The 24488-nt window shown below is 48.5% G+C and overlaps 1 protein-coding gene across 7 annotated transcripts in view; it reads left to right on the top strand.

Moving 5' to 3' along the window:
* Nucleotides 1-24488, top strand: part of LOC122545274 (IQ motif and SEC7 domain-containing protein 1-like) — a 307064-nt gene that overhangs the window by 271354 nt on the left and 11222 nt on the right. For all 7 annotated transcript variants that reach the window (XR_015755540.1, XM_087985256.1, XM_087985255.1 and 4 more), the window contains 2 exons: nucleotides 13764-13934; nucleotides 16440-16489. Coding sequence is in view for 6 of the 7 variants with exons in the window: in XM_087985256.1 (XP_087841382.1) it covers nucleotides 13764-13934; nucleotides 16440-16489 (221 nt within the window). In the remaining variant the exon portion in view is untranslated. The remainder of the gene's footprint in view (nucleotides 1-13763; nucleotides 13935-16439; nucleotides 16490-24488) is intronic.

The raw sequence follows: 24488 nt of genomic DNA, 5'->3' as shown, positions 1-24488 counted from the left end.
TATCCACAATAACAGACACCCGGGAGGGAGTTACAGACTGGAATCTAATCGAGGGGTTCAGGATGAAGATTATATATACAATAACAGATACCCAGGAGGGAGTTACAGACTGGAATCTAATCGAGGGGTTCAGGATGAAGATTATATATACAATAACAGATACCCAGGAGGGAGTCACAGACTGCAATCTAATCAAGGGGTTCAGGATGAAGATTATATATACAATAACAGATACCCGGGGGGGGTGGAGTTGCAGACTGCAATCTAATCGAGGGGTTCAGGATGAAGATTATATATACAATAACAGATACCCAGGAGGGAGTTACAGACTGCAATCTAATCGAGGGTTTCAGGATGAAGATTATATCCACAATAACAGATACCCGGGAGGGAGTTACAGACCGCAATCTAATCGAGGGGTTCAGGATGAAGATTATATCCACAATCACAGATACCCGGGAGGGGATTTACAGACTGCAATCTAATCGAGGATGAAGATTATATCCACAATGACAGATACCCGGGGGGGAGTTACAGACTGCAATCTAATCGAGGGGTTCAGGATGAAGATTATATCCACAATCACAGATACCCGGGAGGGAGTTACAGACTGCAATCTAATCGAGGGGTTCAGGATGAAGATTATATCCACAATAACAGATACCCGGGAGGGGGGTTACAGACTGCAATCTAATCGAGGGGTTCAGGATGAAGATTATATCCACAATAACAGATACCCGGGAGGGAGTTACAGACTGCAATCTAATCGAGGGGTTCAGGATGAAGATTATATCCACAATAACAGATACCCAGGAGGGAGTTACAGACTGCAATCTAATCGAGGGGTTCAGGATGAAGATTATATATACAATGACATATACCCGGGGGGGGAGTTACAGACTGCAATCTAATCGAGGGTTTCAGGATGAAGATTATATATACAATAACAGATACCCGGGGGGGGTGGAGTTACAGACTGCAATCTAATCGAGGGGTTCAGGATGAAGATTATATATACAATAACAGATACCCGGGAGGGAGTTACAGACTGCAATCTAATCGAGGGGTTCAGGATGAAGATTATATCCACAATTACAGATACCCGGGAGGGAGTTACAGACTGGAATCTAATCGAGTGGTTCAGGATGAAGATTATACCCACAATAACAGATACCCGGGAGGGAGTTACAGACTGCAATCTAATCGAGGGGTTCAGGATGAAGATTATATCCACAATAACAGATACCCAGGAGGGAGTTACAGACAGCAATCTAATCGAGGGGTTCAGGATGAAGATTATATCCACAATAATAGATACCCGGGAGGGAGTTACAGACAGCAATCACATCGAGGGGTTCAGGATGAAGATTATATATACAATAACAGATACCCAGGAGGGAGTTACAGACTGCAATCTAATCGAGGGGTTCAGGATGAAGATTATATATACAATAACAGATACCCGGGAGGGAGTTACAGACTGGAATCTAATCGAGGGGTTCAGGATAAAGATTATATATACAATAACAGATACCCAGGAGGGAGTCACAGACTGCAATCTGATCGAGGGGTTCAGGATGAAGATTATATATACAATAACAGATACCGGGAGGGAGTTACAGACTGGAATCTCATCGAGGCGTTCAGGATGAAGATTATATCCACAATAACAGATACCCGGGAGGGAGTTACAGACTGCAATCTAATCGAGGGGTTCAGGATGAAGATTATATCCACAATAACAGATACCCGGGAGGGTGTTACAGACTGCAATCTAATCGAGGGGTTCAGAATGAAGATTATATATACAATAACTGATACCCAGGAGGAAGTTACAGACTGCAATCTAATCGAGGGGTTAAGGATGAAGATTATATATACAATAACATGAAACCCGACGGGGGGGGGAGTTACAGACTGAAATCTAATCGAGGGGTTCAGGATGAAGATTATATATACAATAACAGATACCCGGGAGGGAGTTACAGACTGCAATCTAATCGAGGGGTTCAGGATGAAGATTATATATTAAATAACAGATACCCGGGGAGGGAGTTACAGACTGGAATCTAATCGAGGGGTTCAGGATGAAGATTATATATACAATAACAGATACCCAGGAGGGAGTCACAGACTGCAATCTAATCAAGGGGTTCAGGATGAAGATTATATATACAATAACAGATACCCGGGAGGGAGTTACAGACTGGAATCTAATCGGGGGGTTCAGGATAAAGATTATATATATAATAGCCGATACCGGGAGGGGGGAGTTACAGACTGCAATCTCATTGAGGGGTCCAGGATGAAGATTATATATACAATAACTGATACCCTGGAGGGAGTTACACACTGCAATCTAATCGAGGGGTTCAGGATGAAGATTATATCCACAATAACAGATACCTGGGGGGGGGAGTTACAGACTGCAATCTAATCGAGGGGTTCAGGATGAAGATTATATCCACAATAACAGACACCCGGGAGGGAGTTACAGACTGGAATCTAATCGAGGGGTTCAGGATGAAGATTATATATACAATAACAGATACCCAGGAGGGAGTTACAGACTGGAATCTAATCGAGGGGTTCAGGATGAAGATTATATATACAATAACAGATACCCGGGAGGGAGTTACAGACTGCAATCTAATCGAGGGGTTCAGGATGAAGATTATATATACAATAACAGATACCCAGGAGGGAGTTACAGACTGCAATCTAATCGAGGGGTTCAGGATGAAGATTATATATACAATAACAGATACCTGGGGGGGGGGAGTTACAGACTGGAATCTAATCGAGGGATTCAGGATGAAGATTATATATACAATAACAGATACCCGGGAGGGAGTTACAGACTGCAATCTAATCGAGGGGTTCAGGATGAAGATTATATATACAATAACAGGTACCCGGGAGGGAGTTACAGACTACAATCTAATCGAGGGGTTCAGGATGAAGATTATATATACAATAACAGATACCCGGGGAGGGAGTTACAGACTGGAATCTAATCGAGGGGTTCAGGATGAAGATTATATATACAATAACAGATACCTGGGGGGGGGAGTTACAGACTGGAATCTAATCGAGGGATTCAGGATGAAGATTATATATACAATAACAGATACCCGGGAGGGAGTTACAGACTGCAATCTAATCGAGGGGTTCAGGATGAAGATTATATATACAATAACAGGTACCCGGGAGGGAGTTACAGACTGCAATCTAATCGAGGGGTTCAGGATGAAGATTATATATACAATAACAGATACCCGGGGAGGGAGTTACAGACTGCAATCTAATCGAGGGGTTCAGGATGAAGATTATATATACAATAACAGGTAACCGGGAGGGAGTTACAGACTGCAATCTAATCGAGGGGTTCAGGATGAAGATTATATATTAAATAACAGATACCCGGGGAGTGAGTTACAGACAGCAATCTAATCGAGGCGTTCAGGATGAAGATTATATATACAATAACAGATACCCGGGGGGGTGGAGTTACAGACTGCAATCTAATCGAGGGGTTCAGGATGAAGATTATATCCACAATAACAGATACCCGGGGGGGAGTTACAGACTGCAATCTAATCGAGGGGTTCAGGATGAAGATTATATATACAATAACAGATACCCGGGGAGGGAGTTACAGACTGTAGTCTAATCGAGGGGTTCAGGATAAAGATTATATATACAATAACAGTTACCCGGGAGGGAGTTACAGACTGCAATCTAATCGAGGGGTTCAGGATGAAGATTATATCCACAATAACAGATACCCCGGGGGGGAGTTACACACTGCAATCTAATCGAGGGGTTCAGGATGAAGATTATATATACAATAACAGATACCCAGGATGGAGTTACAGACTGCAATCTAATCGAGGGGTTCAGGATGAAGATTATATATACAATAACAGATACCCGGGGAGGGAGTTACAGACTGCAATCTAATCGAGGGGTTCAGGATGAAGATTATATCCACAATAACAGATACCCAGGAGGGAGTTACAGACTGGAATCTCATCGAGGCGTTCAGGATGAAGATTATATCCACAATAACAGATACCCGAGAGGGAGTTACAGACTGCAACCTAATCGAGGGGTTCAGGATGAAGATTATTTCCACAATAACAGATACCCGGGAGGGTGTTACAGACTGCAATCTAATCGAGGGGTTCAGGATGAAGATTATTTCCACAATAACAGATACCCGGGAGGGTGTTACAGACTGCAATCTAATCGAGGGGTTCAGGATGAAGATTATATATACAATAACTAATACCCAGGAGGAAGTTACAGACTGCAATCTAATCGAGGGGTTAAGGATGAAGATTATATATACAATAACAGATACCCGGAGGGGGGGGAGTTACAGACTGGAATCTAATCGAGGGGTTCCGGATGAAGATTATATATACAATAACAGATACCCGGAGGGGGGGGAGTTACAGACTGCAATCTAATCGAGGGGTTCAGGATGAAGATTATATATACAATAGCAGATACCCGGGGGGGGAGTTACAGACTGAAATCTAATCGAGGGATTCAGGATGAAGATTATATATACAATAACAGGTACCCGGGAGGGAGTTACAGACTGCAATCTAATCGAGGGGTTCAGGATGAAGATTATATATACAATAACAGGTAACCGGGAGGGGGTTACAGACTGCAATCTAATCGAGGGGTTCAGGATGAAGATTATATATACAATAACAGATACCCGGGGAGGGAGTTACAGACTGCAATCGAATCGAGGGGTTCAGGATGAAGATTATATATTAAATAACAGATACCCGGGGAGGGAGTTACAGACTGGAATCTAATCGAGGCGTTCAGGATGAAGATTATATATACAATAACAGATACCCGGGGGGAGGAGTTACAGACTGCAATCTAATCGAGGGGTTCAGGATGAAGATTATATATACAATAACAGATACCCGGGAGGGAGTTACAGACTGCAATCTAATTGAGGGTTTCAGGATGCAGATTATATCCACAATAACAGATACCCGGGGGGGAGTTACAGACTGCAATCTAATCGAGGGGTTCAGGATGAAGATTATTTATACAATAACAGATACCCGGGAGGATGTTACAGACTGCAATCTAATTGAGGGGTTCAGGATGAAGATTATATCCACAATAACAGATACCCAGGAGGGAGTTACAGACTGGAATCTAATCGAGGCGTTCAGGATGAAGATTATATATACAATAACAGATACCCAGGGGGGGTGGAGTTACAGACTGCAATCTAATCGAGGGGTTCAGGATGAAGAATATATATACAATAACGGATACCCAGGAGGGAGTTACAGACTGGAATCTAATCGAGGGGTTCAGGATGAAGATTATATCCACAATAACAGATACCCAGGAGGGGGTTACAGACTGCAATCTAATCGAGGGGTTCAGGATGAAGATTATATCCACAATAACAGATACCCGGGAGGGAGTTACAGACTGCAATCCAATCGAGGGGTTCAGGATGAAGATTATATATACAATAACAGACACCCCAGGGGGGGAGTTACACACTACAATCTAATCGAGGGGTTCAGGATGAAGATTATATATACAATAACAGATACCCAGGAGGGAGTTACAGACTGGAATCTAATCGAGGCGTTCAGGATGAAGATTATATATACAATAACAGATACCCGGGGGGGGTGGAGTTACAGACTGCAATCTAATCAAGGGGTTCAGTATGAAGATTATATATACAATAACAGATACCCAGGAGGGAGTTACAGACTGCAATCTAATTGAGGGGTTCAGGATGAAGATTATATATCCAATAACAGATACCCAGGATGGAGTTACAGACTGCAATCAAATCGAGGGGTTCAGGATGAAGATTATATATACAATAACAGATACCCAGGAGGGGGTTACAGACTGCAATCTAATCGAGGGGTTCAGGATGAAGATTATATCCACAATAACAGATACCCAGGAGGGAGTTACAGACTGGAATCTAATCGAGGCGTTCAGGATGAAGATTATATATACAATAACAGATACCCGGGGGGGTGGAGTTGCAGACTGCAATCTAATCGAGGGGTTCAGGATGAAGATTATATATACAATAACAGATACCCAGGAGGGAGTTACAGACTGCAATCTAATCGAGGGTTTCAGGATGAAGATTATATCCACAATAACAGATACCCGGGAGGGAGTTACAGACCGCAATCTAATCGAGGGGTTCAGGATGAAGATTATATCCACAATCACAGATACCCGGGAGGGGATTTACAGACTGCAATCTAATCGAGGATGAAGATTATATATACAATAACAGATACCCAGGAGGGAGTTACAGACTGCAATCTAATCGAGGATGAAGATTATATCCACAATGACAGATACCCGGGGGGGAGTTACAGACTGCAATCTTATCGAGGGGTTCAGGATGAAGATTATATCCACAATCACAGATACCCGGGAGGGAGTTACAGACTGCAATCTAATCGAGGGGTTCAGGATGAAGATTATATCCACAATAACAGATACCCGGGAGGGAGTTACAGACTGCAATCTAATCGAGGGGTTCAGGATGAAGATTATATCCACAATAACAGATACCCGGGAGGGAGTTACAGACTGCAATCTAATCGAGGGGTTCAGGATGAAGATTATATATACAATAACATATACCCGGGGGGGGGAGTTACAGACTGCAATCTAATCGAGGGTTTCAGGATGAAGATTATATATACAATAACAGATACCCGGGGGGGGGGTGGAGTTACAGACTGCAATCTAATCGAGGGGTTCAGGATGAAGATTATATATACAATAACAGATACCCGGGAGGGAGTTACAGACTGCAATCTAATCGAGGGGTTCAGGATGAAGATTATATCCACAATTACAGATACCCGGGAGGGAGTTACAGACTGGAATCTAATCGAGTGGTTCAGGATGAAGATTATACCCACAATAACAGATACCCGGGAGGGAGTTACAGACTGGAATCTAATCGAGGGGTTCAGGATGAAGATTATATCCACAATAATAGATACCCGGGAGGGAGTTACAGACAGCAATCACATCGAGGGGTTCAGGATGAAGATTATATATACAATAACAGATACCCAGGAGGGAGTCACAGACTGCAATCTAATCGAGGGGTTCAGGATGAAGATTATATATACAATAACAGATACCCGGGAGGGAGTTACAGACTGGAATCTAATCGAGGGGTTCAGGATGAAGATTATATATATAATAGCCGATACCGGGAGGGGGGAGTTACAGACTGCAATCTCATTGAGGGGTCCAGGATGAAGATTATATATACAATAACTGATACCCTGGAGGGAGTTACACACTGCTATCTAATCGAGGGGTTCAGGATGAAGATTATATCCACAATAACAGATACCCGGGAGGGAGTTACAGACTGCAATCTAATCGAGGGGTTCAGGATGAAGATTATATCCACAATAACAGACACCCGGGAGGGAGTTACAGACTGGAATCTAATCGAGGGGTTCAGGATGAAGATTATATATACAATAACAGATACCCAGGAGGGAGTTACAGACTGGAATCTAATCGAGGGGTTCAGGATGAAGATTATATATATACAATAACAGATACCCGGGAGGGAGTTACAGACTGCAATCTAATCGAGGGGTTCAGGATGAAGATTATATATACAATAACTGATACCCGGGAGGGTGGAGTTACACACTGCAATCTAATCGAGGGGTTCAGGATGAAGATTATATATACAATAACAGATACCCAGGAGGGAGTTACAGACTGCAATCTAATCGAGGGGTTCAGGATGATGATTATATATACAATAACAGATACCGGGAGGGAGTTACAGACTGGAATCTCATCGAGGGGTTCAGGATGAAGATTATATATACAATAACAGATACCTGGGGGGGGAGTTACAGACTGGAATCTAATCGAGGGATTCAGGATGAAGATTATATATACAATAACAGGTACCCGGGAGGGAGTTACAGACTGCAATCTAATCGAGGGGTTCACGATGAAGATTATATATTAAATAACAGATACCCGGGGAGGGAGTTACACACTGGAATCTAATCGAGGGTTTCAGGATGAAGATTATATCCACAATAACAGGTAACCGGGAGGGAGTTACAGACTGCAATCTAATCGAGGGGTTCAGGTGAAGATTATATATACAATAACAGATACCCGGGAGGGGGTTACAGACTGCAATCTAATCGAGGGGTTCAGGATGAAGATTATATATACAATAACAGATACCCGGGAGGAAGTTACAGACTGCAGTCTAATCGAGGGGTTCAGGATGAAGATTATATATTAAATAAAAGATACCCGGGGAGGGAGTTACAGACTGGAATCTAATCGAGGCGTTCAGGATGAAGATTATATATACAATAACAGATACCCGGGAGGGGGTTACAGACTGCAATCTAATCGAGGGGTTCAGGATGAAGATTATATCCACAATAACAGATACCCGGGGGGGAGTTACAGACTGCAATCTAATCGAGGGGTTCAGGATGAAGATTATATATACAATAACAGATACCCGGGGAGGGAGTTACAGACTGCAGTCTAATCGAGGGGTTCAGGATGAAGATTATATCCACAATAACAGTTACCCAGGAGGGAGTTACAGACTTCAATCTAATCGAGGGGTTCAGGATGAAGATTATATATACAATAACAGATACCCCGGGGGGGAGTTACACACTGTAATCTAATCGAGGGGTTCAGGGTGAAGATTATATATACAATAACAGATACCCGGGAGGGAGTTACAGACTGGAATCTAATCGAGGGGTTCAGGATGAAGATTATATCCACAACAACAGATACCTGGGAGGGAGTTACAGACTGCAATCTAATTGAGGGTTTCAGGATGAAGATTATATCCACAATAACAGATACCCGGGGAGGGAGTTACAGACTGCAATCTAATCGAGGGGTTCAGGATGAAGATTATATCCACAATAACAGATACCCAGGAGGGAGTTACAGACTGGAATCTCATCAAGGCGTTCAGGATGAAGATTATATCCACAATAACAGATACCCGGGAGGGAGTTACAGACCGCAATCTAATCGAGGGGTTCAGGATGAAGATTATATCCACAATAACAGATACCCGGGGAGGGAGTTACAGACTGCAATCTAATCGAGGGGTTCAGGATGAAGATTATATGTACAATAACAGATACCCGGGGGGGAGTTACACACTGCAATCTAATCGAGGGGTTCAGGATGAAGATTATATATACAATAACAGATACCCGGGGGGGAGTTACAGACTGCAATCGAATCGAGGGGTTCAGGATGAAGATTATATCCACAATAACAGATACCCGGGAGGGAGTTACAGACTGCAATCTAATCGAGGGGTTCAGGATGAAGATTATATATACAATAACAGATACCCGGGGGGGAGTTACACACTGCAATCTAATCGAGGGGTTCAGGATGAAGATTATATATACAATAACAGATACCCAGGAGGGAGTTACAGACTGCAATCTAATCGAGGGGTTCAGGATGAAGATTATATATACAATAACAGATACCCAGGAGGGAGTTACAGACTGCAATCTAATTGAGGGGTTCAGGCTGAAGATTATATCCACAATTACAGATACCCCGGGGGGGGGGGATTTACAGACTGCAATCTAATCGAGGGGTTCAGGATGAAGATTATATATACAATAACAGATACCCGGGAGGGGAGTTACAGACTGCAATCTAATCGAGGTGTTCAGGATGAAGATTATATTCACAATAACAGATACCCGGGAGGGAGTTACAGACTGCAATCTAATCGAGGGGTTCAGGATGAAGATTATATATACAATAACATATACCCGGGGGGGGGAGTTACAGACTGCAATCTAATCGAGGGGTTCAGGATGAAGAATATATCCACAATAACAGATACCCGGGAGGGAGTTACAGACTGCAATCTCATCGAGGGGTTCAGGATGAAGATTATATATACAATAACAGATACCCAGGAGGGAGTTCCAGACTGGAATCTATTTGAGGGGTTTGGGGTGGTTTATATACAGAATATCAGATACCCCGGGAGGGAGTTACAGACTGGAATCTAATCGAGGGACTCGGGATGGTTTATAAACAGAATAACAGATACCTGGGAGGAAGTTACAGACTGGAAACTAATCGAGGGGTTTGGGGTGGTGTATATACAGAATAACAGATACTCGGGAGGGAGTTTCAGACTGGAATCTAATCGAGGGGTTTGGGGTGGTGTATATAAAGAATAACAGACACCCCAGGAGGGAGTTACAGACTGGAATCTATTTGAGGGGCTCTTGATGGTTTATATACAGAATAACAGATACCTGGGAGGGAGTTACACACTGGAGTGTAATCGAGGGGTTCGGGGTGGTATATATACAGAATAATGGACACCCGGGAGGGAGTTACAGACTGGAATCTATTCGAGGTGTTCAGTGGGTTTATATACAGAACAACAGATACCCAGGAGGGAGTTACAGACTGGAATCGGGTCGAGGGAGTTACAGACTGGAATCTGACCGAGGTGGTTATCAACCGGTGTCTGACCGAGGGGATTACAGACTGGAATGTGACCGAGCGAGTTACAGACTGGAATCTGACCGAGGGGGTTACAGACTGGAATCAGACCGAGCGAGTTACAGACAGGAATCTGACCGAGGAGATTCCAGACTGGAATCAGACTGAGGCGGTTACAGACTGGAATTTGACCGAGGGGGTTACAGACTGGAATCAGACCGAGGGGGTTACAGACTGGAATGTGACCGAGGGGGTTACAGACTGGAAGCAGACCGATGGGGTTACAGACTAGAATCTGACCGAGGGGGTTACAGACTGGAATCTGACCAAGGGAGTTACAGACTGGAAGCAGACCGAGGGAGTTACAGACTAGAATCTGACCGAGGGGGTTACAGACTGGAATCAGACCGAGGGGGTTACAGACTGGAATCTGACCGAGGGAGCTACAGACTGGAATCTGACCGAGGGGGTTACAGACTGGAATCTGACCGAGGGAGCTACAGACTGGAATCTGACCGAGGGGGTTGCAGACTGGAATGTGACCGAGGGAGTTGCAGACTGGAATGTGACCGAGGGGGTTACAGACTGGAAACTGACCGAGGGGGTTACAGACTGGAATGTGACCGAGGGGGTTACAGACAGGAAACTGACCGAGGGGGTTACAGACTGGAATGTGACCGAGGGGGTTACAGACTGGAAACTGACCGAGGGGGTTACAGACTGGAATGTGACCGAGGGGGTTACAGACAGGAATGTGACCGAGGGGGTTACAGACTGGAATCTGACCAAGGGAGTTACAGACTGGAATCTGATCGAGGGGGTTACAGACAGGAATCTGACCGAGGGGGTTACAGACTGGAATGTGACCGAGGGGGTTACAGACTGGAATCTGACCGAGGGGGTTACAGACTGGAAGCAGACCGAGGGTGTTACAGACTGGAATCTGACCGAGGGAGTTACAGACTGGAATCTGACCAAGGGAGTTACAGACTGGAATGTGACCGAGGGGGTTACAGACTGGAAACTGACCGGGGAAGTTACAGACTGGAATGTGACCGAGGGGGTTACAGACAGGAATGTGACCGAGGGGGTTACAGACTGGAATCTGACCAAGGGAGTTACAGACTGGAATCTGATCGAGGGGGTTACAGACAGGAATGTGACCGATGGGGTTACAGACTGGAATCTGACCGAGGGAGTTACAGACTGGAATCTGACCTAGGGAGTTACAGACTGGAATGTGACCGAGGGGGTTACAGACTGGAAACTGACCGAGGGAGTTACAGACTGGAATGTGACCGAGGGGGTTACAGACAGGAATGTGACCGAGGGGGTTACAGACTGGAATCTGACCAAGGGAGTTACAGACTGGAATCTGATCGAGTGGGTTACAGACAGGAATGTGACCGAGGGGGTTACAGACTGGAATCTGACCGAGGGGGTTACAGACTGGAATCTGACCAAGGGAGTTACAGACTGGAATCTGACCGAGGGGGTTACAGACAGGAATCTGACCGAGGGGTTTACAGACTGGAATCTGACTGAGGGGGTTACAGACTGGAATGTGACCGAGGGGATTACAGACTGGAATGTGACCGAGGGGATTACAGACTGAATCAGACCAAGGGGGTTACAGACTGGAATGTGACCAAGGGGGTTACAGACTGGAATCTGACCAAGGGGGTTACAGACTGGAATGTGACCGAGGGGGTTACAGACTGGAATGTAACCAAGGGGGTTACAGACTGGAATCTGACCGAGGGGGTTACAGACTGGAAGCAGACCGAGGGGGTTGCAGACTGGAATGTGACCGAGGGGGTTACAGACTGGAATCTGACCGAGGGGGTTGCAAACTGGAATCTGACCGAGGGGGTTACAGACAGGAATCTGACCGAGGGGGTTACAGACTGGAATCTGACCGAGGGGGTTACAGACTGGAATCTGACCGAGGAGATTACAGACTGGAATGTGACCGAGGGGATTACAGACTGGAATGTGACCAAGGGGGTTACAGACTGGAATCTGACCGAGGGGGTTACAGACTGGAATCTGACCGAGGGGGTTACAGACTGGAATCTGACTGAGGGGATTACAGACTGGAATCTGACCAAGGGGGTTACAGACTGGAATCTGACCGAGTGGGTTACAGACTGGAATCTGACCGAGGGGGTTACAGACTGGAATCTGACCGAGGGAGTTACAGACAGGAATCTGACCGAGGGGGTTACAGACTGGAATCTGACCGAGGGGGTTACAGACTGGAATCTGACCGAGGGGGTTACAGACTGGAATCTGACCGAGGGGATTACAGACTGGAATCTGACCGAGGGGGTTACAGACTGGAATCTGACCGAGGGGGTTACAGACTGGAATCTGACCGAGGGAGTTACAGACTGGAATGTGACCGAGGGGATTACAGACTGGAATCTGACCGAGGGGGTTACAGACTGGAATCTGACCGAGGGAGCTACAGACTGGAATCTGACCGAGGGAGTTACAGACTGGAATGTGACCGAGGGGGTTACAGACAGGAATCTGACCGAGGGGGTTACAGACTGGAATCTGACCGAGGGGGTTACAGACTGGAATCTGACCGAGGGGGTTACAGACTGGAATCTGACCAAGGGAGTTACAGACTGGAATGTGACCGAGGGGGTTACAGACTGGAATCTGACCGAGGGGGTTACAGACTGGAATCTGACCGAGGGGGTTACAGACTGGAATCTGACTGAGGGGGTTACAGACTGGAATCTGACCGAGGGAGTTACAGACTGGAATGTGACCGAGGGGATTACAGACTGGAATCTGACCGAGGGGGTTACAGACTGGAATCTGACCGAGGGAGCTACAGACTGGAATCTGACCGAGGGAGTTACAGACTGGAATGTGACCGAGGGGGTTACAGACAGGAATCTGACCGAGGGGGTTACAGACTGGAATCTGACCGAGGGGGTTACAGACTGGAATCTGACCGAGGGGGTTACAGACTGGAATCTGACCAAGGGAGTTACAGACTGGAATGTGACCGAGGGGGTTACAGACTGGAATCTGACCGAGGGGGTTACAGACAGGAATCTGACCGAGGGGGTTACAGACTGGAATCTGACCGAGGGGGTTACAGACTGGAATCTGACCGAGTGGGTTAAATATGGAATGACTTTTTAATTGCTTTTGCTGTTTGTTTCTCCCCCTGTCAGCGGAGCTCGAGAAGCAGAAGGGTGTAATCCGTGCCACCATGTTACAGAGTGCCAGCCTGAAGAAAGATGCTGTGAATGGCACCCTCACCAGCCTGGACGATACCTATGCCATGGGCGAAGGCCTGAAACGCAGCGCTCTGAGTAGCTCACTGCGGGACCTCTGTGATGCAGGTAAGTGGCATGGTAGGGACAGCGATCTGAGCAGGCTGTGGGGTGAGGGGGTAGGCCACGATGAAACTAACTACTCGGGTTATCCACTCAGGTGCTCCTCAGACCCCCGCACCTTGATGCTGACAAACTTCACCCTCTCCCCCTCAGTGCTGGGCCTTAACTGCTTATTGCCTGTGTCTGTCACCTGCCTGTTTGTTCCTGATCTCTGTCAGCTTTGGCTTCTGCTGCTCGCTCAGATGTAGGAGGTCAGTCACTAGCAATGTAATCGCTTCCCGTGATTTAATCCCAGTGCAGGGTAGGGACAGCACGGGGTTAGATACAGAGTAAACCTCCCTCTGCACTGTCCCCCCATCAAACACTCCCAGGGACAGGGACAGCACGGGGTTAGATACAGAGTAAACCTCCCTCTGCACTGTCCCCCCATCAAACACTCCCAGGACAGGGACAGCACAGGGTTAGATACAGAGTAAACCTCCCTCTGCACTGTCCCCCCATCAAACACTCCCAGGACAGGGACAGCACAGGGTTAGATACAGAGTAAACCTCCCTCTGCACTGTCCCCCCATCAAACACTCCCAGGACAGGGACAGCACAGGGTTAGATACAGAGTAAACCTCCCTCTGCACTGTCCCCCCATCAAACACTCCCAGGACAGGGACAGCACAGGGTTAGATACAGAGTAAACCTCCCTCTGCACTGTCCCCCCATCAAACACTCCCAGGACAGGGACAGCACGGGGTTAGATACAGAGTAAAGCTCCCTATACACTGTCCCCCCATCAAACACTCCCAGGGACAGGGACAGCACAGGGTTAGATACAGAGTAAACCTCCCCCTGCACTGTCCCCCCATCAAACACTCCCAGGACAGGGATAGCACGGGGTTAGATAAAGAGTAAAGCTCCCCCTACACTGTTCCCCCCCACCGCCCATCAAACACTCCCAGGGACAGGGACAGCACGGGGTTAGATACAGAGTAAAGCTCCCTCTACACTGTCCCCCCATCAAACACTCCCAGGACAGGGACAGCACGGGGCCAGATACAGAGTAAACCTCCCTCTCCACAGTCCCCCATCAAACACTCCCAGGACAGGGACAGCCCAAGGTTAGATTCAGAGTAAAGCTCCCTCTACACTGTCCCCATCAAACTCTCCCAGGATAGGGACAGCACGGGGTTCGATACAGAGTAAAACTCTCTCTACACTGTCCCCATCAAACACTCCCAGGGACAGGGCCAGCAGAGATTGGCAATGAGGGCCAATCTGATTGGGATATTCATTGCTGATGGTTTTATATATGGAAGCTCAGCTGGTCTGCTTTCCTTGATTTATGGCCACCATTAATTTCATCTGTTGACCATCTTTTACTTTGGAAAGCACGCAGCACCCACCACGCCCCCCACCCCCCTCCCCCATCCGTCCGGATGGAGGGGAATCCAGCAGTTAACAGAATCAGACTGTCATCAGTTCTCGTTGGACGTGTTTGTTTTAAGGATGGCGATGGATGATTGGGAGCGGGTGAGATTTATCTCCCGACCCCCTCCCCTGGAACTACTCCCTGCGGTAAATGACCAAGCCAGCGCCCTGCCTGAGATTGAGAGGGGCAGAGGGTGAGCGTGTTAGAGCGATAGAGATACTACTCAAGAAAGAAGGACAGGGGACCCACTGACGATGGAGAGACAGGGATTGGGGAGAGACAATCATGACCAGGGAGAGAATGAGATTGGGGAGACAGTCTGACAGGGTGGGGAATCCAGAATCCAATGGGATCTCCACCCCCCGCCCCGACTCTGGTGAAGGATCTGTGTGTATGAAATGAATTACCAGAGGAAGTGGAGGAGGCTGGTCCATATACAACATTGGAAGGGTTTGAAGGGATATGGGCCAAATAATAGCAAACGGATTTCTGTTGGATTTATTTCGGATATCTGGTCAACGTGGAGACGTTGTACCGAAGGGTCTCTTTCTGTGCTCGACAGCTCTGTGACTCTGTCTCTATCACTCTGCCTCTCTCTGTCTCTCACTTTGCCTCTCTCTGTCTATCCCGCTCTCTGTCTCTCTCCCTGTTTCTCATCCTCTTAGTCTCTGTCTCTCTTCCAGCTCTCTGTCTTTGTGTCTCACTGGTTCTCCCTCTGCCTCTCTCTCTGTCTCTTGCTCAGTCTCTGTCTGTGTCCCTGTTTCTCCCTCCGTCTGTGCTCTCTCTCCGTCTCTCTCTCTCTCTCTCTCGACCATCCCCCTCTCTCTCTCTGTCCTCCCTTCTCACTCCAACCCTGACACTCTCCTTTCCCTTCCATATCCCCCACCCTGAATTGCTTAGCCTCTGTATCCCGCTGATCCCGATTCTGACTGGGTCCTGTGCCTGCTATGTGGAGCTGTCGGGGTATTTGGGATGCGGGTGGTGGTGGGATTGGGGAGTGGGAGACGGTGGGGGACTCAGCCAGAGGCTCAAAGGGGCGACCCAGCCTTGGCTCTGTGTCTAACGCTTGGTGTTGCGTGTGTCTGGCCCAGGGAAACGGGGACGCCGAAACAGTGTGGGATCGCTCGACAGCACCATTGAAGTAAGTGGCAGCCAATCAAACCCCTCATTCCCCTGCCAGAAAGATCATTAAACCCTGCCATCCCACGTGTCTGCTCCACAGCCGCCATCTTGGATTTGTTTGCCTTCCCCTTCTCTGTGTAAGCCCGTCCTGTGTCTGCCATTACCCATTTACCCCCCATCACCCCCTTATATCCCAAATATCCCCTTTACCCATTTACCCCAGCCCATCACCCCCTCAAATCCCTAATGTCCCCTTTACCCATTTACCCCACCCATTGCACCCACAAATTCCTAATGTCCCCTTTACCCCATCACACCCTCATATCACTAATGTCCGCTTTACCCATTTACCCCATAAAACCCTCATATCACTAACGTCCCCTTTTCCCCATCACCCCCTCATAACCCTAGTGTCCCATTTACCCCCATCACCACGTCATATCCCTAATGTCCCCTTTACCTGTCTACCCCCATCATCCCCTCATATCCCTAATGTCCCCTTTACCCCATCATCCCCTTATATCCCTAATGCCCCCTTTACCCATTTACACCCCATCACCCCCTCATATCCCTAATGTCCCCTTTACCATTTACCCCCCATCACCCCCTCATATCCCTAATGTCCCCTTTTCCCCCATCACCCCCTCATATCCCTAATGTCCCATTTACCCCCATAACCACCTCATATCCGTAATGCCCCCTTTACCCCCATCACCCCCTCATATCCCTAATATCCCATTTACCCCACATCACTCCCTCATATCCCTAATGTCCCCTTTACCCATTTACCACCGATCGCCCCCTCATATCCCTAATGTCCCCTTTACCCATTTACCCCCATCATCCCCTCATATCCCAAATGTCCCCTTTACCCATTTACCCCCATCACCCCCTCATATCCCTAATGTCCCCTTTACCCCCATCACCCCCTCATATCCCTAATGCCCTATTTACCCCCATAACCACCTCATATCTCTAATGCCCCCTTTACCCATTTACCCCCATCTCCCCCTCATATCACTAATGTCCCCTTTTCCCCATCACCCCCTCATATCCCTAATGACCCATTTACCCCCATCAACCCCTCATATCCCTAATATCCCATTTACCCATTTACCCCCATCACCCCCTCATATCCCTAATGTCCCCTTTACCCATTTATCCCACCCCATTACCCCCTCATATCCATAATGTCCCCTTTACCCATTTACCCCACCCCATCACCCCCTCATATCCCTAATGTCCCCTTTACCCATTTACCCCACATCACCTTCTCATATCCCTAATGTCCCCTTTACCCATTTACCCTATCACCCCCTCAAATCCCTAATGTCCCATTTACCCCCATCACCCCCTCATATCCCTAATGTCCCCTTTACCCCCATCACCCCCTCATATCCCTAATGTCCTATTTACCCCCATAACCACCTCATATCTCTAATGCCCCCTTTACCCATTTACCCCCATCTCCCCCTCATATCACTAATGTCCCCTTTTCCCCATCACCCCCTCATATCCCTAATGACCCATTTACCCCCATCAACCCCTCATATCCCTAATATCCCATTTACCCATTTACCCCCATCACCCCCTCATATCCCTAATGTCCCCTTTACCCATTTATCCCACCCCATCACCCCCTCATATCCATAATGTCCCCTTTACCCATTTACCCCACCCAATCACCCCCTCATATCCCTAATGTCCCCTTTACCCATTTACCCCACATCACCTTCTCATATCCCTAATGTCCCCTTTACCCATTTAACCCACCCCATCACCCCCTCATATCCCTAATGACCCCTTTACCCATTTACTCCCCCAACACCCTCTCATATCCCTAATGTCCCTTTTACCCATTTGCCCCCATCACCCCTTCATATCCCTAATATTCCATTTACCCCCATCACCCCCTCATATCCCTAATGTCCCCTTTACCCATTTATCCCACCCCATCACCCCCTCATATCCATAATGTCCCCTTTACCCATTTACCCCACCCAATCACCCCCTCATATCCCTAATGTCCCCTTTACCCATTTACCCCACATCACCTTCTCATATCCCTAATGTCCCCTTTACCCATTTAACCCACCCCATCACCCCCTCATATCCCTAATGACCCCTTTACCCATTTACTCCCCCAACACCCTCTCATATCCCTAATGTCCCTTTTACCCATTTGCCCCCATCACCCCTTCATATCCCTAATATTCCATTTACCCCATCAGCCCCTCATATCCCTAATGTCCCCTTTACCCATTTACCCCATCACCCCCTCATATCCCTAATGTCCCCTTTACCTATTTGCCCCCATCATCCCCTCATATCCCTAATGTCCCCTTTACCCATTTGCCCCCATCACCCCCTCATATGACTAATGTCCCTTTTACCCATTTGCCCCCATCACCCCCTCATATCCCTAATATTCCATTTACCCATTTACCCCATCACCCCCTCATATCCCTAATGTCCCCTTTACCCATTTTCCCCACATCAGCCCCTCATATCCCTAATGTCCCCTTTACCCATTTACCCCATCACCCTCTCATATCCCTAATGTCCCCTTTACTCATTTACCCCATCACCCCCTCATATCCCTAATGTCCCCTTTACCCATTTGCCCCATCACCCCCTCATATCTCTAATGTCCCCTTTACCCATTTACCCCACCACCCTCTCATATCCCTAATGTCCCCTTTACCCGTCTACCCCCATCAGCCCCTCATATCCCTAATGTCCCCTTTACCCATTTACCACCCATCACCCCCTCAAATCCCTAATGTCCCCTTTACCCATTTACCCCATCACCCTCTCATATCCCTAATGTCCCCTTTACCCATTTACCACCCATCACCCCCTCATATCCCTAATCTCCCCTTTACCCATTTACCACCCATCACCCCCTCAAATCCCTAATGTCTCCTTTACCCATTTACCCCCCCATCACCCCCTCATATCCCTAATGTCCCCTTTACCCATTTACCACCCATCACCCCCTCATATCCCTAATGTCCCCTTTACCCATTTACCACCCATCACCCCCTCATATCCCTAATGTCCTCTTTACCCATTTACCACCCATCACCCCCTCATATCCCTAATGTCCCCTTTACCCATTTACCACCCATCACCCCCTCATATCCCTAATGTCCCCTTTACCCCCATCACCCCCTCATATCCCTAATGTCCTATTTACCCCCATAACCACCTCATATCTCTAATGCCCCCTTTACCCATTTACCCCCATCTCCCCCTCATATCACTAATGTCCCCTTTTCCCCATCACCCCCTCATATCCCTAATGACCCATTTACCCCCATCAACCCCTCATATCCCTAATATCCCATTTACCCATTTACCCCCATCACCCCCTCATATCCCTAATGTCCCCTTTACCCATTTATCCCACCCCATCACCCCCTCATATCCATAATGTCCCCTTTACCCATTTACCCCACCCAATCACCCCCTCATATCCCTAATGTCCCCTTTACCCATTTACCCCACATCACCTTCTCATATCCCTAATGTCCCCTTTACCCATTTAACCCACCCCATCACCCCCTCATATCCCTAATGACCCCTTTACCCATTTACTCCCCCAACACCCTCTCATATCCCTAATGTCCCTTTTACCCATTTGCCCCCATCACCCCTTCATATCCCTAATATTCCATTTACCCCCATCACCCCCTCATATCCCTAATGTCCCCTTTACCCATTTATCCCACCCCATCACCCCCTCATATCCATAATGTCCCCTTTACCCATTTACCCCACCCAATCACCCCCTCATATCCCTAATGTCCCCTTTACCCATTTACCCCACATCACCTTCTCATATCCCTAATGTCCCCTTTACCCATTTAACCCACCCCATCACCCCCTCATATCCCTAATGACCCCTTTACCCATTTACTCCCCCAACACCCTCTCATATCCCTAATGTCCCTTTTACCCATTTGCCCCCATCACCCCTTCATATCCCTAATATTCCATTTACCCCATCAGCCCCTCATATCCCTAATGTCCCCTTTACCCATTTACCCCATCACCCCCTCATATCCCTAATGTCCCCTTTACCTATTTGCCCCCATCATCCCCTCATATCCCTAATGTCCCCTTTACCCATTTGCCCCCATCACCCCCTCATATGACTAATGTCCCTTTTACCCATTTGCCCCCATCACCCCCTCATATCCCTAATATTCCATTTACCCATTTACCCCATCACCCCCTCATATCCCTAATGTCCCCTTTACCCATTTTCCCCACATCAGCCCCTCATATCCCTAATGTCCCCTTTACCCATTTACCCCATCACCCTCTCATATCCCTAATGTCCCCTTTACTCATTTACCCCATCACCCCCTCATATCCCTAATGTCCCCTTTACCCGTCTACCCCCATCAGCCCCTCATATCCCTAATGTCCCCTTTACCCATTTACCACCCATCACCCCCTCAAATCCCTAATGTCCCCTTTACCCATTTACCCCATCACCCCCTCATATCCCTAATGTCCCCTTTACCCATTTTCCCCACATCAGCCCCTCATATCCCTAATGTCCCCTTTACCCATTTGCCCCATCACCCCCTCATATCTCTAATGTCCCCTTTACCCATTTACCCCACCACCCTCTCATATCCCTAATGTCCCCTTTACCCGTCTACCCCCATCAGCCCCTCATATCCCTAATGTCCCCTTTACCCATTTACCACCCATCACCCCCTCAAATCCCTAATGTCCCCTTTACCCATTTACCCCATCACCCTCTCATATCCCTAATGTCCCCTTTACCCATTTACCACCCATCACCCCCTCATATCCCTAATCTCCCCTTTACCCATTTACCACCCATCACCCCCTCAAATCCCTAATGTCTCCTTTACCCATTTACCCCCCCATCACCCCCTCATATCCCTAATGTCCCCTTTACCCATTTACCACCCATCACCCCCTCATATCCCTAATGTCCCCTTTACCCATTTACCACCCATCACCCCCTCATATCCCTAATGTCCTCTTTACCCATTTACCACCCATCACCCCCTCAAATCCCTAATGTCCCCTTTACCCATTTACCCCATCACTCCCTCATATCCCTAATGTCCCCTTTACCCATTTACCCCATCATCCCCTCATATGTCTAATGTCCCCTTTACCCATTTACCCCCATCACACCCTCATATCCCTAATGTCCCCTTTACCCATTTACCCCATCATCCCCTCATATCCCTAATGTCCCCTTTACCCATTTACCCCACCACCCCCTCATATCCCTAATGTCCCCTTTACCCATTTACCACCCATCATCCCCTCAAATCCCTAATGTCCCCTTTACCCATTTACCCCCTATCACCCCCTCATATCCCAGTGACCCCTTTACCCCTGGCCCTATTCTCCACCCTGTTGTAAAACCCGTTTTACCACGCCTCCCATTGTCGAATTGCATTGGTAGAGCAGAGGGGGTTTCTCCCCAATTCCCCAATGTCGTATTGAGGGCTTGATCCAGGATCTCCATATCCTCCAGATTCCTGATCTCCAGTCCACCCTAAATTTGCATTCTGTCCCCCTGAATATTCCCCCCCGCCCCCTCTATCCTGAACCAACCCCTGTCCACTGTCCATCACCAGTATTCCCACATTGCTCCAACATCCTGATCTCTGAGAGCGGGTTTCCTCTGGCCACATTTCACAGAGGTCTCAGTTCTTGTCCGATTCATCAAAAACCAACCCCATCACACAATGTCCCTGCACCCACTCCGGTCAACAACTCTGTACACACACACACACACACACACACACAGACAGACACACACACAGACACACACACACACACAGACACACACACAGACACAGACACACACACAGACACACAGACACACACACAGACACACACCCTCCCTCTCACACATGCTCTCCCTCTCACACACACACACACACCTCCGTCTCACATCCTCCGTCTCACACACTCACACACACTCTCTCCCTCACTCACACACACACCCCCTCCGTCTCACACACTCACACATACTCTCTCCCTCACACACACTCTCTCTCTCACACACACTCACACACACTCCCTCACACACACACTCTCTCCCTCACACACACACACACACACACACACCCTCCGTCTCACACACACACACACACACCCTCCCTCACACACACTCTCTCCCTCTCACACACACACACACCCTCCGTCTCACACACTCACACCCTCCGTCTCACACACTCACACATACTCTCTCCCTCACACACATTCTCTCCCTCTCTCACACACACACACACACCCTCCGTCTCACACACACACACACACCCTCCCTCACACACACTCTCTCCCTCTCACACACACACACACCCTCCGTCTCACACACTCACACCCTCCGTCTCACACACTCACACATACTCTCTCCCTCACACACATTCTCTCCCTCTCTCACACATACACACACATCCTCCATCTCACATCCTCCGTCTCACACACACACACACACCCTCCCTCACACACACTCTCTCCCTCTCACACACACACACACCCTCCGTCTCACACACTCACACATACTCTCTCCCTCACACACATTCTCTCCCTCTCTCACACATACACACACACCCTCCATCTCACATCCTCCGTCTCACACACACACACACACCCCCTCCCTCACACACACTCTCTCCCTCTCACACACACACACACCCTCCGTCTCACACACTCACACATACTCTCTCCCTCACACACATTCTCTCCCTCTCTCACACACACACACTCCCCCTCCGTCTCACACACACACACCCTCCCTCACACACACTCTCTCCCTCTCACACACACACATCCCCTCCGTCTCACAGACTCACACACACTCTCTCCCTCACACACTCTCTCCCTCTCACACACACACCCTCCGTCTCACACACTATCTCCCTCATACACACTCTCTCCCTCTCTCACACACACTCATTCTCTCCCTCTCACACACACACTCATTCTCTCCCACTCACACACACACTCTCTCCCTCACACACACACATACACACACACACCCTCCGTCTCACACACTCTCTCCCTCACACACTCTCTCCCTCTCACACACACACACCCCTACCGTCTCACACACTCTCTCCCTCACACACACACATACACACACTCTCCCTCTCACACACCATCCAATAGGGGAGGGGGCGAGCAGGAATCCCCATGGTAACAGCTCCCCCTCCCTGATTGGGGATGCAGTGTGATGAGGCTCTTGCTGTCAAAGTGTTTGGTAGGGAAGGGGAGGGGAGGGAAGGGGAGGGGAGGGGAGGGTGGGGAGACCTGGAGCTCCTGAAGACAAGTGCATAATACAAACATTTTTCTCTGTTCCCCAACCCTCTGCCCCCCCCCCCATACCTCTGTGTGTGTGTCTCTCTCACACTCTCTCTCCCCCTCTCCCACACTCTCTCTCTCCCACACCCCTCTCTCCTCCTCTGTATCACTTTCTCCCCCTCTCCCTCACTCTCTCTCTCTCTCTCTCTGCCTCATTCTCTCTCCCCCTTTTCCCTGACTCTCCCTCACTTTCTCCCACTGTCCCTCCCCCTCTCTCTCCCTCACTCTTTCTCCCCCTACATCTCTCACTCTCCCTCTCCCTCCCTTTTTCTCCGGTCTCCCTCACGCTCTCCCCCCACATTCCCTCCCTCCCCCTCACCCCACCGTCTCCTCTCCCATTCCCTCCCTTTTTCTCCGGTTTCCTCACTCTCTCCCCCCACACTCCCTCCCTCCCCTCTCACCCCACCGTCTGCCCTCTCTGCCCCCATAATCCCTCCCTCCCCCCTCACCCCACTGTTTCCCCTCTCTCTCCCCACCCCCACTCCCTCCCCCCTCACTCCACCATCCCCCCTCCCTCTCCCTCCCTGTTTCTCCGGTCTCCCTCACTCACTCCCCCACACTCCCTCCCTCCCCCCTCACCCCACTGTTTCCCCTCTCTCCCCCCACACTCCCTCCCTCCCCCCTCACCCCACCGTCTGCCCTCTCTC

This window comes from Chiloscyllium plagiosum, unplaced genomic scaffold (genome assembly GCF_037043375.1).
Source record: "Chiloscyllium plagiosum isolate Xiang-an unplaced genomic scaffold, Cpla_swu_hap1 HiC_scaffold_51, whole genome shotgun sequence".
Lineage (NCBI taxonomy): Eukaryota > Metazoa > Chordata > Chondrichthyes > Orectolobiformes > Hemiscylliidae > Chiloscyllium > Chiloscyllium plagiosum.
The sequence above is the reverse complement of the archived record's forward strand: the minus strand, read 5'-3'. Positions and strand labels throughout refer to the sequence as shown.